Source organism: Cervus elaphus, chromosome 30 (assembly GCF_910594005.1).
Source record: "Cervus elaphus chromosome 30, mCerEla1.1, whole genome shotgun sequence".
NCBI lineage: Eukaryota > Metazoa > Chordata > Mammalia > Artiodactyla > Cervidae > Cervus > Cervus elaphus.
This window is the reverse complement of record NC_057844.1, coordinates 83,142,773-83,157,794: the sequence shown is the minus strand read 5'-3', so window position 1 is coordinate 83,157,794 and position 15,022 is coordinate 83,142,773. Positions and strand designations below refer to the sequence as shown.

The 15,022-nt window shown below is 43.2% G+C and overlaps 1 protein-coding gene across 3 annotated transcripts in view; it reads right to left on the bottom strand.

Moving 5' to 3' along the window:
* The window catches only part of MYO16 (myosin XVI), a 504,859-nt gene that overhangs the window by 136,874 nt on the left and 352,963 nt on the right, over positions 1-15,022 (bottom strand). For all 3 annotated transcript variants that reach the window (XM_043891888.1, XM_043891887.1, XM_043891889.1), the window contains 4 exons: positions 8,084-8,159; positions 2,909-3,084; positions 499-579; positions 30-235 (listed from right to left, as the gene is read on the bottom strand). In XM_043891888.1, the coding sequence (XP_043747823.1) occupies positions 30-235; positions 499-579; positions 2,909-3,084; positions 8,084-8,159 (539 nt within the window). The remainder of the gene's footprint in view (positions 1-29; positions 236-498; positions 580-2,908; positions 3,085-8,083; positions 8,160-15,022) is intronic.

Genomic DNA, 15,022 nt, shown 5'->3' with positions numbered 1-15,022 from the left:
GGGATGGTGGATGCGAGAGAAAAACCTACCTCGACAGGAAATCGGAGAAGGAGAGGCGGACAGGGTAGCCATGGCGGACACTCTTCACCATCTCCAGGATCCCGACGTACTGCAGCTGAGCGGACACGTAGAAGTTATCAAAGGTGTCTGGCAGCTTTGAGTTATTGGGCTTGATGCAGTGAATAAAGTGTGGAGTGCACTTCTGAAGTTTCCCAGTAATATCCGTCAGAGTTTTCTAAGGAGAGAAGTAAAACACACTGATTCTCCAAAGAAGACACCAACTGACGCGGTAAAGCAATGTTTAAATAAAAACCTTTATCTTCAGTCCATGAATCTTATGTATTATGCATTCACTCACTTTGCGTGTGTACACGTGTGTGTGCATGCTTACTTTTCTGAAGTTACTTAAGTGGTCAAAATGGAAGAAAATTCCATGTAAAACCTTTACAGTTGATACAATCAAAATGGAAAATTTTGAAATCGGGAAACTTCACTAACCCTGAGTTGCGACGCAATGGTGGCTGGACCTCCCCGGTCTAGTCTTTGAAGAAATGTAGAATTTCCTTTCTTTTTTAATAACTGTAATGAAACAAAAGGAAAGCATGAGCACGTTTATTTTACTAAGTCCCAGTGTAGTAGAAAAAAAATTAACCCTCCCATTCATGCAAGTTCACTCACAGGCAGATGGAGATTTAAAACAGGCTATAAAAATCAGCCCCAAGTGATTTTCTGCAATGGTAGGAAAATAAGCAACTACATGTAAAATAACCTTTACTGCATCCTTTTAAGTCCATGGCTGTCACCAACCTGCAACTATTTTAATTTGAGAATAAACAGATGTTGACTAGCTCGGTGGTACAATAAACTGACCCTGGTCTCCTTTATTATATTACTAATTGTTTGTCATGAAATGTAGCTTATTCTGGGGTAAAACTATTTTATGTTACAAAAATTCGTTGTTTTAATAATCATTGTTTTGTTCCCTAAGTTAACTATAATCAGTGTCTTACTCATTTTCTCCCTTCCTTTTCTTCTTCTTCATTTTTTAATGTTACAAGAGGTTAGTAAAATGATATGAAAAATGATGGTAGACTTTTTTTGATGAGTAATTATATATAGCTCTTAAAGAAAAAGATTCACCTGCAATAAAAATGAAATGATTATGGATATAAAAGAATAAGTGAAAATCAAGGCAGTGGGTGAAGAAAGAAAGAGCAGAAGGTAATTAATTAAATTCTACCAGGGGTTAAGAGGAGCCTCAGCCACTAATGTACTGTTACATTTCACAACATCATACAGACTGAGACCAACAGATCTATCGATTGAGAATCATTTATCTTAAACTAAAAGGTCTCGATAGAAGAAAAATTTGATGAAACATTCTTGTCAATACGGTGCTGCTATCAAGGCAGTAGCTCATTTCCTCCCATTAAGATGAAGTGTCAAGCTGGAATGATCAAGTGTAGCTGACAAGGGAAGGGAAAATGAAGTGACCGGTCGAAGATCAGCCTGTTTTCTATAAACACAAACCTGGGCGTGATGCTCAGTTGAAGGGTGGGCAGAAAGCAACCCTCTGGTCACAGGGGTGTGTGTGCAGGGGTGAGGACCCTCAGAGGGAAGTGAAGGATGGAACACTTAAGGAAAAATCATAATAAATAAATCTTCATCCTGTGAAATTGAACACTCAATTTCCCTTTCTGGGTGGAGGAAAGGCTGTGAATTATCTCGCTTTTGCAGTCCTTTAGGGGAAAGACTAATGGCATCTATGCCTCGTAATGTTTAATAATTAAGGTTAAAAATTACAGTTTGGAGGTGTGTGGTGATTTCTTGCTCATGATTTCCAGGATGATTGAGAAAGCAGGGGCCAGAAGTTTCAGCAAAACCCCCAGGAATAGAGATCTTCCTTACAAGGAGGAACTCTTTGTCTCTTTTATATAAAAGATGCCATTTTAATATGCAGTGAGATGGAATTCCAGTGATCCTCCGGTTAGGCAACAACTGTATCAAAAGATTTGAAACTCTAGGGTCTACTGGCTAAACACACACATACACACACACACACATACACACATACATCTCTGCTGTACACATTTCTGCCACTCTTCTGTAACAGAGCTGATTTTAATCATGCTTTTATTTTAATTGGTAAGCAAAAATGCATTCCAGCAGGCTACAACGACTGAATTTTTAAAATGGATCATCTTGGACCCCTTCCCAACCTTACTTCTCGTCTTTTAAAGTTTTTGTGAAGGCAAGCAAAACAAACTGGCACTGAATTCATAAACTCAATACATTTCAGTTTGAAACAGCTCTTCACTGAATTTTTTGTTCTATTTTTACAAATCATCAAAATCTTTAGGTTGTAAGTACAACCTTGCGGGTGTGGAACGAATACACATTAAAAAATTAACGTAAAGCTAAAATAAGTTAAAAATCTACAAAACACACAGTGAAAACACTCCAGGACCTGAAAAATAGACTATGTCTGTATGAGAAACTACAATTTATTGTTTAGAGACCTAAAACCTCTGAAGTGATTAATGTCAACGGAATAAGGTAGCTAAGTTTATTCCCTTTAAACCTTCTGTCCCCGAAGTTACCTCCCATTCATCAAAAACACAGTCACAGAGATGAGACTTAAAAAGGATGTTGCAAAGACAGCCAATAAAATGCCTAATCCTGTATTTGCTATCACGTTTTCATTCCACTACATTCTCTCATACCATCCTCTCCCCAAGGGTTATACTTTAGGTAAGCAGTCTTTCTGTTAATTTTGTTAAATTAAAATATCAATTTCTTTCCATTAGCATAGAGGATTGTGCAATTTTTTTTTTGTTCTTTAAAAGAAGAAGCAAATGTGCCAAGCAAATTTAAAAACAACTGGACACAGATCATAAAGAACTCCTACCTTACTAAGTTCTAGATAATTCCTGTTTTCTCCCATCACTGAAGACGCTGTCATTTTCCTACTGAGCCGGGCAGATTTACGTCCTCTGAATTTAAAAGAAGGAGAGGAAGATACGAGGGCTCCTGTGTGTGACAGTTTCGACTGGAACAAATGATTGATCACGACATTTTCACTAGCTGGGAAATAAATAAATGAATATTGTAAGTGGCATTAGAATCGCAATTTACGCAAGCACTAAGCTTACTCCTCATCCTAGCCCTCTAACCACTAAAATGTTCTGTGTGGGGAGGCAATCTACATTTCCTTCTGCCCTTTTTGTTTTTATTTTCCCCACTACCCATCACACCGTTTGAGGGATTTTGACTTTCTTTGCCCTCCACCTGGAGTCTGGATCCCAAACTCTTCCTGCACCCATCCTGCGCCCTGAAACCTTTGCTCTCAAATTCAGAGGCACTTGCTGCTCTCCTAATATCCAGAACCGGATAGGACCTGCTCAGACCTAAGAGACCTCAGTGCACTTGACCAAGTCATGAAGACTTATGGTTTCCATTATCAGCTCTCTGTTCCAGGAAAATAACTGCCAGGAGCCCACAGCCCCAGGAGGAAGCTCTCAGGGCATCTGTAGACATCGGGGGAGCCCCTGACTCACTCGGCTGTCTCTGCTGTTGGGGGAAGAGGTGCCTTTTTTTCTGATCCAGTTACGCTGCAAACGTGAAAGCAAGTTGGTAACTTTTAGATGTCAGGTTACAAAAATTCTAGTAATCCTGAGTCCATATGTCTTTCCTGACACCTCAAGGAGAAAAGGTTGCATGAATGAATGGATTTTTGGTGGCAAATCTGAACAGTCAAGTGAGAACCATGTCTGTCAGTTAAGGACCTAGAAGGCATGTTTCTCGTGTTATTTATATCTGTACACGGGCCGTGTTTAAGTCTTAATTTCCTTTTCTATAAAATAACCACTGAGGACCTACTTTGTGGGTTTCTACAAGAATGATGTAACATGGATAAACTGTTTGGGATCAGTCTCAGCCCACTGGACAGTCAGCAATGGCCAGAAGCAAAGTGGCTTAGTTTCTCCCATTTCCACACTCAGATTATTTCACTTGCCCAGCTAATATATTTATTAGCAGTGCATTCAGTGAAAAGTCACTGCACGAATTAAAAAAAAAACCATCGAGCCAGGAGAAAGGGACAGAGAAGGGAAGACACTATTATGGATTGCAGGAAGGTAAACAGGAACCTTGTGGTTATGGGTTTAAGTTTTGGGAATCACAATAAATTCATGATCTTTAATATACAGTTTTATATATGTGTGTATAAAATTTATATGCATATCTTAAATTTTCCAGTTCTGAACGGGTCTAAAAGCAGTGAGACTCCAGTTGCAGTGAGCTCACCCTGCCCCCATTTCTAAGTTTCTTCATATTATTTGTTTATAAAATAAGGCTTCTTGGGTAAGTGGCTAGTTTAGGATGTGAGGCAAGGTAGAAGATCTTAGAATATTTTGGAAAGCCAGAATGTAAAACAGTGCTAAAAAAAGATGAAAGAACCTGTCAAAAGAACACAAGAATCAGCATGGAGGGGTTCTCACTGGATAAGTCTTGGGCAATTTTATTATCAAAATGATGACAGTGATGAATTGTGTCCCTTAAATAAAATAACAACCCATGAGTCCACACTGATAATGAATGGATGGATGCATGAATTATCAGAAAGGAGAGTTCTTATAGCAGGATGTCATTGCTGAAGATGGGGTTAGAAAAATCACACTTTTGTAACCAAAAGAGAGATCACTGATTTAGGCAAGAATCATTGCCTCAGTCAAAACCAATGGGTGAAAGCTTGTGCTAAACACTTCTTTATAAATGACATCAGTTAAAATAGAAAACAGTGACATTAGGGAACTCTGAAGGACAGAGTGACCAAGGTGAAGGTCACCGTGAGCTTTGGAACACAACGCTAAGAAGGAAACATCATCACCTCCGTGGGGCTCCTGCCAAGACGGTGGAAACTGATTCCAACGTGAGGAGACAGCAAATAAGCCCACACTGAGGGACATTCTTTAAAAACCGGTCTTCCACTTTTTAAAATATTAATGTCAAGAAGAAAAGCTGAGGAAGTGTCCCAGATTAAAGAAGACTACTGAGAAATGGCAACTAAACTCACCAAATGATCCTGAATTGGGGGGGAAATCATTCTGAAAGAGATTTGGGGGATAATCTGTAAAGTGTTACATGAACTCTGAATTAGACACTGGTGTCATATCAATATTTAATAGTTTGATCATTTTCTGGGGTTATGGAGGTCACGTCCTTGGTCTCAGGATATGGACCGAAGAATTTGGGCAGAAAGACAACCTTTGGCCATTCTCCTGTGGTTCAGAGAATGTACACACATACACAGATGGGAAGGAGATAGCAAGAGAGAAAAAGGAAGAAAACGAAAAAAGTCAGTCTGGAAAAAGAGCATATGGGAGTTCTTTGCACTAATTTTGCGACTTTTCTTTAAGTCTGAGACTGTTTCAAAACAACACTGAAACAATAAACATATAACGCCACGACCTGTTTAACTAAATTAAAAATATTATTTATATTTTTATATATATATATATTTTTTTAACTAGTCCGTGGATGAATGGAACCACGGATAATACAGTGCAACAAGGCATTCCCGTAATTGGGGAAATGTCTTACTCAGTCTCTTGACCCTAGACCTAACTACGAACGGAAACACAACAGGACGGTGTCTATCCCCTCTCTGGATCGCAGGCTGGGACCGCGTGAAGGTCAAGGGGAGAGCCGTCGCCCTGCGATGGAGACATGTCTTCGCGGGACAGCGAAGCCCCGCCCACCGGCGGAGCGCGTGCGCGGAGACATCCGGCCTTGGCGTCGCGCCCAGGAACCTGGGGAGGAAGCCCCTGCAGAAGCGACAGCTCTGGCCTCCCTTCTCTATTTCTAGGAGTCGCCCGCAGCTGGCATTTTCCTGCAGGTCCCCATATGCACAAGCGGCAGTGAGAAGCAGCCCTCGCTGGGGTCTCCGCACAACGCTCTGGGCGCCTTCCTGCCAGGAAAAGGGGATGAGCTGACCGAGGTGCCCACGGTCGGTAAGCAGGAATGCAGAACTCCCAGCAGCAGCATCGGCGGTAAATCCCTTTCCTCTGCTGCTAAGCAGACTACAGAGTCTGGATTTTAACTTCTCTGCGTCTTTCGGAGTCAGGTGGACCTGGCTTCTCATCTCAGGCGCCCAGGGGACCCCTGCTGCTTTTCTCTTGGAGCTGTTGTCACCCAGCTCCCGTCTGCACCCGGCGGGGGTCTCAGAGACCCAGCCAGGTCGCGAGGATCCTGCCACAGACCCCACCTCCTTCCTCAAGCAGAGCTTTTGGATAATAGGATGCAAATCAGGTGCTGTAAGCAAAGTACTTAGCAAGGTGTCTGGAAACATTACTGTTATCTGTAAACTACACTTTCTTTTAATAACTATTTGCAGTGTCAGGACATTCCACAGATTCATAAAACACTATCTCAATCCTCCATCTTTGCTTGTATGACAGAATGGGCGAGCCACTGTGGCCTGGGCGCCAAATCCAGACCATTGCCTGTTTTTGTAAATAAAGGTTTATTGGAACACAGCCACATCCATATGTATTGTCTATAGCCACAACCTCATTATCATAGCAGAGTTGAGTCACTGTAACAGTGAACTTATGGCTCTCAAAGGGTAAAATATTTATCTTCTAGCCCTTTCCAGAAAGTGCTTGCCACCTCTTGCATGAACACATTGTAAATGTTATGCTCATGTTCAGATGTATCTATAGTCTAAAATATTTAAAATCAGATTCACCTGTTTTCTCTTGGCACTTGTCAGGAAGCATACACAAAAGAGTAACTTTAAAATATAAGGACTCTATTAAGATAAGCAGAATTGCAATAACACACGCTATCTTGTTTCCATTCTAAATATATATTCCTGTGCCAACTTTAAAAACGTGCTGTACATTAGATCTTCATAAAATATATGGATTAAACTGAAGTATGTTATAAATGAAAGTCCAAATATTTGAAAAGCAGAAGGAAGGTATTTCCAGTGATCATAAGATCAGTTATCTCACTCTTTTGTTTTTACACGGTATTATTCCAAGTCCATGCTTTTATCATCAGCCTCAGCCTTTAAGAGAACTCAGTAACCATACATCCTGAGAGGCAAGTGGAGTCGTTCTCCATGAAAAGCAGTAGATTGCAACTCTGCCATTTGATTTAAGGTAAAGATGTTCCTTAAGCCAGAAGTGATACGGATGTTTTGTTTCCAGCTCAAAGGCATCCAACTATTTCATGAAAGGCTATCATGTGCTTCGTTTCCCAGGAGTGATAAATGGCTTCATCTCATTTAGAGCAACTTAAAGCACAAAAGATGATACATTTTAATTCGTTGAAGAGGTTATTAGGAAAATGTGAATCACTGCAGAAGTGCTATTAATAAAATAATTACTAAAGGGATAGAATTTATATGTCATACGTAGATCTGTATATGGGCATATATGCATATAAATATACTCTATATATATACAGTACATCATTTTACATGTACTATAGGGTTATAGATATATATATAAATATATGTATATAAAGTACTACATGTATAAATATGTATTTATAAAGTACTAAGGTTCACTAAGTAGCTATTGCCTATAAATTTATATTGCTATATACATATATGCATGTGTGCATGTATATATAAATTTGCACTCTCATTTTACTTTATAAACATCAGCTCTTTATATCTGAAAGTGCATAAGAATAAAATACCACCCTTAGGTGTACTCCCGAGTCATCTTAAGTAATGGAATTCACCCTGCTGTGGCCTAAATAACTCTGGAAACCATATTCATCTTCATCAGTCCGCACAGAAGAGCTTTTTTATATTCACACCACCAGAGTGGTAAAGGTGTTTTATATTTCTATCTGCTAAAAGCTTAGTTAAATTATGGTTTCTACTAGACTCCAAATTAAACTGTAACCAGAGTGTAGCGTGGCAAGACCCACCCCTTATTATTCCGGGCATCAGAATGCAAAAGATAATTCAGTTATCCTTAGCTGGTGGCATACTTTACAGGACCATGTTCAGAGCCAGGGACATAAAGAACGGGTGGCATTTTAACCATAGAGGAGGGAAACTTACTTTTCATTACAAATAGAAGATTCTGTGAAAGGGAGTCTTTATTTTTTTCAATTGCTCCAACAGCTTCATACATTACCTATAATAAAAGAAAGCAGCATCATTACTAATGGTTAAACATGACCGTGAAAGTAATTTTTTCTTTTAAGAACAATTTGACTCAGTGACAGTTTTAAATTATTCATAAGAGCAATGTCTTCAGGTCGTAAAGTTCTCACTCCAAGCAAGTTCAAAGCTCTCCTTCCCAGGCTCTTCTCTGCACACTGAATCAGGGATGCCTCTCCCGTTCGGATGGGCAGAGTCCTCCTCCAGTGTTGGAGAAAATGGTGCTGATTCACATCCCACTGTGGTCCCTTTGGTCTCAAAAACTCTCACCTGCTCAGAAAACTCTCTAACCCAAGTTAGAAAGGCTTCACGACACCTTGGGAAGGAAGCAAGTGTCACCTCAGGACGAGAAGTGGAAAGGCTTCTGCATTAAAAACTAAAAATAGAGCTACTGTGTGATCCCACAATCCCACTCCTGAGCATATATCCAGAGAAAACTCTAATTCGGAAAGAGACATGCACCCCAGTGTTCATGACAGCACTATTTGCCATATAATAGCCAGGATACGGAAGCAACCTGAATGCACATCGATAGAAGAATGGATGAAGGAGGCCTGGTATGTGTACACAATGGAATGCTACCCAGTCATAAAAAAGAATGGAATAATACCATTTACAGCAACATGGACGGATCTAAAAATTATATTGAGTAAGGTAAGTCTTTATGATGCTGAGAAAGATTCAAGGCAGGAGGAGAAGGGGACGACAGAGGATGAGACAGTTGGATGGCATCGCCAATTCCATGGACATGAGTTTGAGCAAGCTCCGGGAGTTGGTGATGGACAGGGAGGCCTGGGGTGCTACAGTCCATGGGGTCACAAAGAGTCAGAAACGACTGAGCGACTGAACTAAAGTGAAAATAAGTCATGCTTAGTCAGGCAGTCATGTTCGACTCTTTGTGACCCCATGGACTTCCAGGTTCCTCTGTCCATGGGATTCTCCAGGCAGGAATACTGGAGTGGGTTGCCAGGTCCTTCTCCAGGGGATCTTCCCGACCCAGGGACCAAACCTGCATCTCTTATATCTCCTGCACTTGCAGGCAGATTCTTTACCACTAGCACCAGCTGAGCTAAGAGGTAAAGCCAAACGGATAAACAACTTTCAGATACTTCTCAATCAACTACCCAGTTTGGTCCTAGGCCAGAACGTGGCTTACCAGTATTAGAATGTGAGCTATGTATTATGTTATGTATTACACGGTGTTGAATATAAACAAATTTCTATATCATCTGGAGCGGAGGTTCTCAGCCAGGGGTGACCAGTTTCTGGAGACATTTGTGTTTGTCACAACTGAGGGGTTGGAAGGACCAGAATGCTGCAGACATCCTACAGTGCCCTGGAAGCTGCATGGTGAAGAAGTATCTGGCCCCAAATGACATTGGATTGGGGTTGAGAAATCTCAACCTGGAGCTTGGCTCCTGCATGCCTTCCTGATTAGAGACAGCGGTGCCTCATGAGACTCTGGACACCCAGCTAAGGCATCTATATCCGTGGGCATTTGGCGGGTTATTTAACATCCCAGAGCTGACCCTGCGGTGTAGGGTCCTCCTCTTCATGGCCCCAGTCTACAATTCTAGCCTCTTGCTTTTCAGGGGAATCTGACGATTCTGGATTGAACACACACACACACACACACGCACGCGTGCACAAGTGGATGACTGATTGTCTAAAAACTTTCCTTGTCTGTCTTTGCTTCTGTTATACCTTGTCTTCTGAGGGGCCTTCTCTTGTTTCTGGAGAGAGTGACTACAGCTCTGCCTCTGCAACAACAAGCCAAGTGTCTTGTCCTCCAGGCAGATTCATTAAATATTCGACGAAATGAACAAAAAGGTTTTGTTATAGTGACCATACAGCACAAAATCATGCTGCCTGTTTTTATTTTAGATCATGTTGGTGGTTTAGTCGCTCCGTCACGTCCAACTCTTGTGCCCCGTGAACTGTAGCCCACCAGGCTCCTCTCGCCATGGGATTTCCCAGGCAAGAATACTGGAGTGGGTTGCCATTTCCTTCTTCTGGGGATTTTCCTGACCCAGGAATCGAATCCAGGTCTCCTGCATTACAGGCAGACTCTTTACCAACTGAGCTACAGGGGAAGCTAAGAGATTATGTTGATAAGTCATTAACACAAGACCCTATGCTCTAGGACGTCTCATGAATGGCATCCTGATTGTATTTCGATAGTTAAGAGAAAAAGCTAGAGGTCTCCCACCAAAACAAAAGCTCAAAACTTGCCAGTCAGAGTCTCCAACTGGCAAAGTAACATGGAAAAGATACTGAACAAAATTCGTACATGTGCAGACACTCAAGGAGGGCGGTTTGATGCCTGTAGGAAGCATGGATTGGGCAAAAGTTTTTGCTTCGTATAAAATCGATGAATCTTGAAGCACGCGGGCTTCATTATTTTGCAGCAATGGGAACACTGCTTTAGCTCTCTGAGTGTTTCTCTTTGGGGGGACAAACAAGGCTGTTCTAGCTTAGCTGGGCCACTCGGGAGGGGAAGAGCAGATGCTGCTGGACGGCAGGAAGCAGGCTTCAGGCATGGGCCTTTCCAGGTCACGCAGCCCTGGCGCTCGGCTCTCAGCCCACCCTTCCCCTTCCTGCTGGTTTATTACTTAGGGGATGAAAGGAGAGAAAGCCTGAAAGTCACAAAAGACAGAGGCCAGGTTAAATGCTCTTTTCCACCCTCCGTCTTTACATAACTGAAACTCAGACTTGTTTTTTTTACCCCCTTAAGGATTCATGCTGTAAGTGACAGCATCCCTCACGTCTGTAACAGAGAATGTTATACGCACAGGGCCCCCTACGACTCTTTAAGGAAATTGTCATGTCGTCAAAGGTTTCCTTTCGAATGATTCTGTCCAGTAAAATGGCTCAAAGGCAACGGGAGGCTTTCCCCCACGTTTCAGGGTTAGCACACTCCTCTGAACGTGCTGCTGGGGACTCCAGGCCGGGAGGATGGCGTGAGCCGGGAGCTGCGTGCTCCTGTTTTGGACGCACTCACTGTAGCACAAGAGCAGGTAAACGCAGTTCATGTGCTTGAAGGATGAGTTATGTTCGCCGTGTGTAAAGACAAGGGTCTACAACTTTCACCCTGGGTGTGAATCACCATCCATCAAGGTTCCTGGGCCCCTGGGTCCACCGGGAGAAGTTTACAAAAGGCCAGACCACACACACGGTCTTCCCAACTGGAGCTCGTCAAGCGCAGGCGCGGCTAATCGCCAAGGAAAACTGCAGTGCACAGGTGAGTGGGCTCCGAGGAGACAGCTGCAGCCAGCATCTCTGGTCTTAATTCCCTGAGTTACAGCAAGAGCGGCGGGCTTACCCGCCGGGCTGAGGAAGGTGTGGGCTCTTCCAGAGTGTGCGTACCAAGTCACTTCAGTCGTATCCGATGTTGTGCAACCCATGGACTGCAGCCCGCCAGGCTCCTCTGTCCATGGGGATTCTCCAGGGAAGAGTACTGGCGTGGGCTGCCGCGCCCTCCTCCAGGGGATCTTCCTGATCTAACCTGTGTCTCTAAATCTGCCTTGGCAGCAGGTTCTTTCACCAGCAGCGCCACCTGGTTAGCCTGGCGTCTCCCAGAGCGAGGCCCTGACTCTCCAAGTCTGTGGTCCCAGTCCAGCTCCAGACACTGGCACGCAGGCGGAGGGCTGTGTGAGGCCCAGGAAACAGGCCATGGGAGCACCCACCGGGTGGCCGATCCACCGAGGACCTAAAGTGTGTGCCTAGCGTGAGCACCTATGGTGTGTCTGGGACTCGGACTACACTCTCTGGTGTCGAATAAACATGCACACTCCTTGGACCCCACCCAGACCTTTTTTTTCTTTCTAAGATTTACTGATTTGTTTATTACTTTTGGTGCTGCTCTAGGCCTTCACTGCTGTCCATGGCCCAGTTGCGGGGAGCAGGGAGGACTCCTCACTGCGGTGCTTCTAGCCGCGGTAGCCTCTCGTGTGGAACAGCGACTAGAGCATGGGCTGTAGGCACGAAGGCTTAACTAGTTCAGTGGGCTCAGTGGTTGCAACTTGCAGGCTCAAGCTCAGACTCAGTAATTGTGGCCCACAGGCTTATTCTGTGGCATGGTGGGGGTCCCTAACCAGGGGTCGAATCCGTGTCCCCTGCATTAGGAGGCAGATGCTTAACCACTGGATCACCAAGGAAGTCCTCCACCCAGACCTTTCTGATCATTGTTTAGAGGGGCGGGGCCAAGGAATCTGCATTTTTGAACTTACCCCCTAGCTGATCCTAGATCACGGTCAAGTTTGAGAATCACGGCTCCAGGGACTACTGACCTGATGCTCTGTGAACTCTGCCTCTGGTGTGGTGCTGGCAGGAGATGGGGCGTCTGGGGACGAGGTCTGCAGAGGATCAACACTTCCTGGGCATTTTAGATATGGAACAGCTACTAGAGCAGATATTTGCTGCTAAAGTTTAAGACTGCTGCTAAGTTTAAGATGAGAATACAATATAATTATGAAGTATCTGAAGTGAAGGTCGCTCAGCTGTGTCTGACTCTCTGCGACCCCACAGGCTGTAGCCCACCAGGCTTCTCTGTCCATGGCATTTTCCAGGCAAGAATACTGGAGTGGGTTACCATTTCCTTCTCCAGGGGATCTTCCCCACCCAGGGACTGAACCTGAGTCTCCGCATTGCCAGCAGATTCGTCACCTTTTGAGCCACCATGGAGGGAAGCTAGGAGGTGAAAATCGTGGCCAGCAAGCAGGCATCACCACCTCTGTTTCAGGACTATGATTAGCAAGTGGAATCAGGGTCATCACATTTAATCTGGCCAGTGTTACCAGAGAAACAAGAAGAATCATGAAGCAGAGGCGGTCCGCACGCCTTTAAGGAAAGAGACGCATCCATCTCTACTGAGAATTCACATCTCTTCTACCAGTGAGAATTAGGAGGCTGTCGAAGGGACCCAAGAGGGAGAAGGATGTGACCTCGGGGGCTGGAATGGAAAGCGGGCGTTTGGATTCCAGGGTCAACAGGGGAGGGAAGCGCTGGTATTCCGTCATTAACTGGGTTTCTGGTTTTACCATGAACTGACAAGTGGGACTAACACGGAAAATCAGTTTCATTTATTTATTTACATTTTTAGAGTCAGTTGAGGGAGTGTCTGGAATTTAGTTTAGTTGAGCTTCTGGATTTGTGAACATGAAGACGCGATGCAAGCAGAGAGATTAAAGGCGGACGCAGAGAGGTGGAGCCCTCGGAGACACAGGCAGGAGAGACGGGAGCCAGTCCCACAAGAAACCGAGTCACGAGAGCGTGTAAACTCCCTGAGGGAGACAGAAAATACTCTCTTGGGAATCACCAACATTTACAGAATGGAAGTAAGTTCACTCGTCAAGTTCGTAATCCCCATCTCCACCACGATATTTACATGATGCAAAATATAATCCCTGGGAAAGAGATGGGATTAACAGCTGATAAAAATGGGAAACTTTTGACATACGTTCTGGAATTCACTAGATCACATCAGAATGTCTAAAGCTGGATTTTAGCCAAAGAAATAAGATTGTTTGCAGCAGTCGTAAATGGGTCTGATAATTTTGCATGCCTGGTTTCAGCTTTCTACCGGAGGTTTGCTGAAGAAGTCTGGATTTCATGTGTAATGGTAAATTGATCTCTTTATAGCATCAATATTTGTAAGCAGAAGTTTCTATTTTTTTTATTTTTCCATTAACTGATTCCATCCAGTAGTTTTGCTTGCTTTCATTCTGATTCACTTTAAGTGGATATATACTACTCAAGAAAATAAGTTACTAGAAGCATATAGTATTACTGGTAAGTGTTTTTATCTAAACATCTAGAATCTGAATATGGGCACTGAATTGAGATGACCATATCTGAAATTTATGAACATGCTTCTTTGGTTCCTTTTGAGAAGAAAAATACCAATCAACTAACAATAAGATATCAATATTCTAAGAAATTCTAAAGTTTCGTATTTATAAATGTCTGTCATCCCATGAAGATGAAAGAACCAGTGAAACCTTTGAAAAAAAAAAAGAAAACAGTGAGATTCCCTAAATAAGAGCCTGCATTTTTTTTTCTTCCTAATAAAACCCTGGATAAGTAAACATTTATCAAATCTACAAAAATTTACACCAAAGGTGAAACTGATACAAGAAATGGAGCACCAGGAGCCTGGAGGAGTTCATTCTTATTTTTCTAAAAGTCTGCCCAAGAGGTGAACAAACACAGATGTAAATTAAGCTCTTTCTGTACGGGTCAAAATATCCTTGTCAAATAACCTTTAACAGTAACAGTTTGGATTAGACCAGACAGATTTCATTGTTATGTCTGGGGATTCTGCCTGGAGAAAAGAAGGAGAGAAATAAAAGGAAGCTTCCTTGTTGATTAGTTCATCTCCTTTTTCTGCTGATTTAAAGGTTCACTTTCAGAATCGTCTTGGGCACATGGGGTCTCCCACAAATCTCTGGGGGTGAAGGCCAGCCAACAAGCTAGAGAATGCTCCTGACACAGGTGGCCTGGGGAAATTGAAGGGCCCAAGGCATCCTCCCCCCACCCCCCGGAAAAAAGTTATGTAAATATGTCTGAGGGCAAAGAGGTTGGCTGTCATCCATGTGTGACCCAGAATGTAATGTATGGCAGCCTCCGTGAGATAAAGATCTCTGCTTCTCAGAAGTCTGGGCAACACCATAAATCTCACCCGACATGTTTCACACTTAATTTATTCCACAATAGGGGTAGATTCTTTTCAAGGAGCAGGGGGAAAAAAATCACGTATTTTACAGACTGGCCACAAATCAGTCTCTCCGCCACATCAGTCCGATCAGCAATCTTTTAGTAATTGGGTTCCCGGAAAGG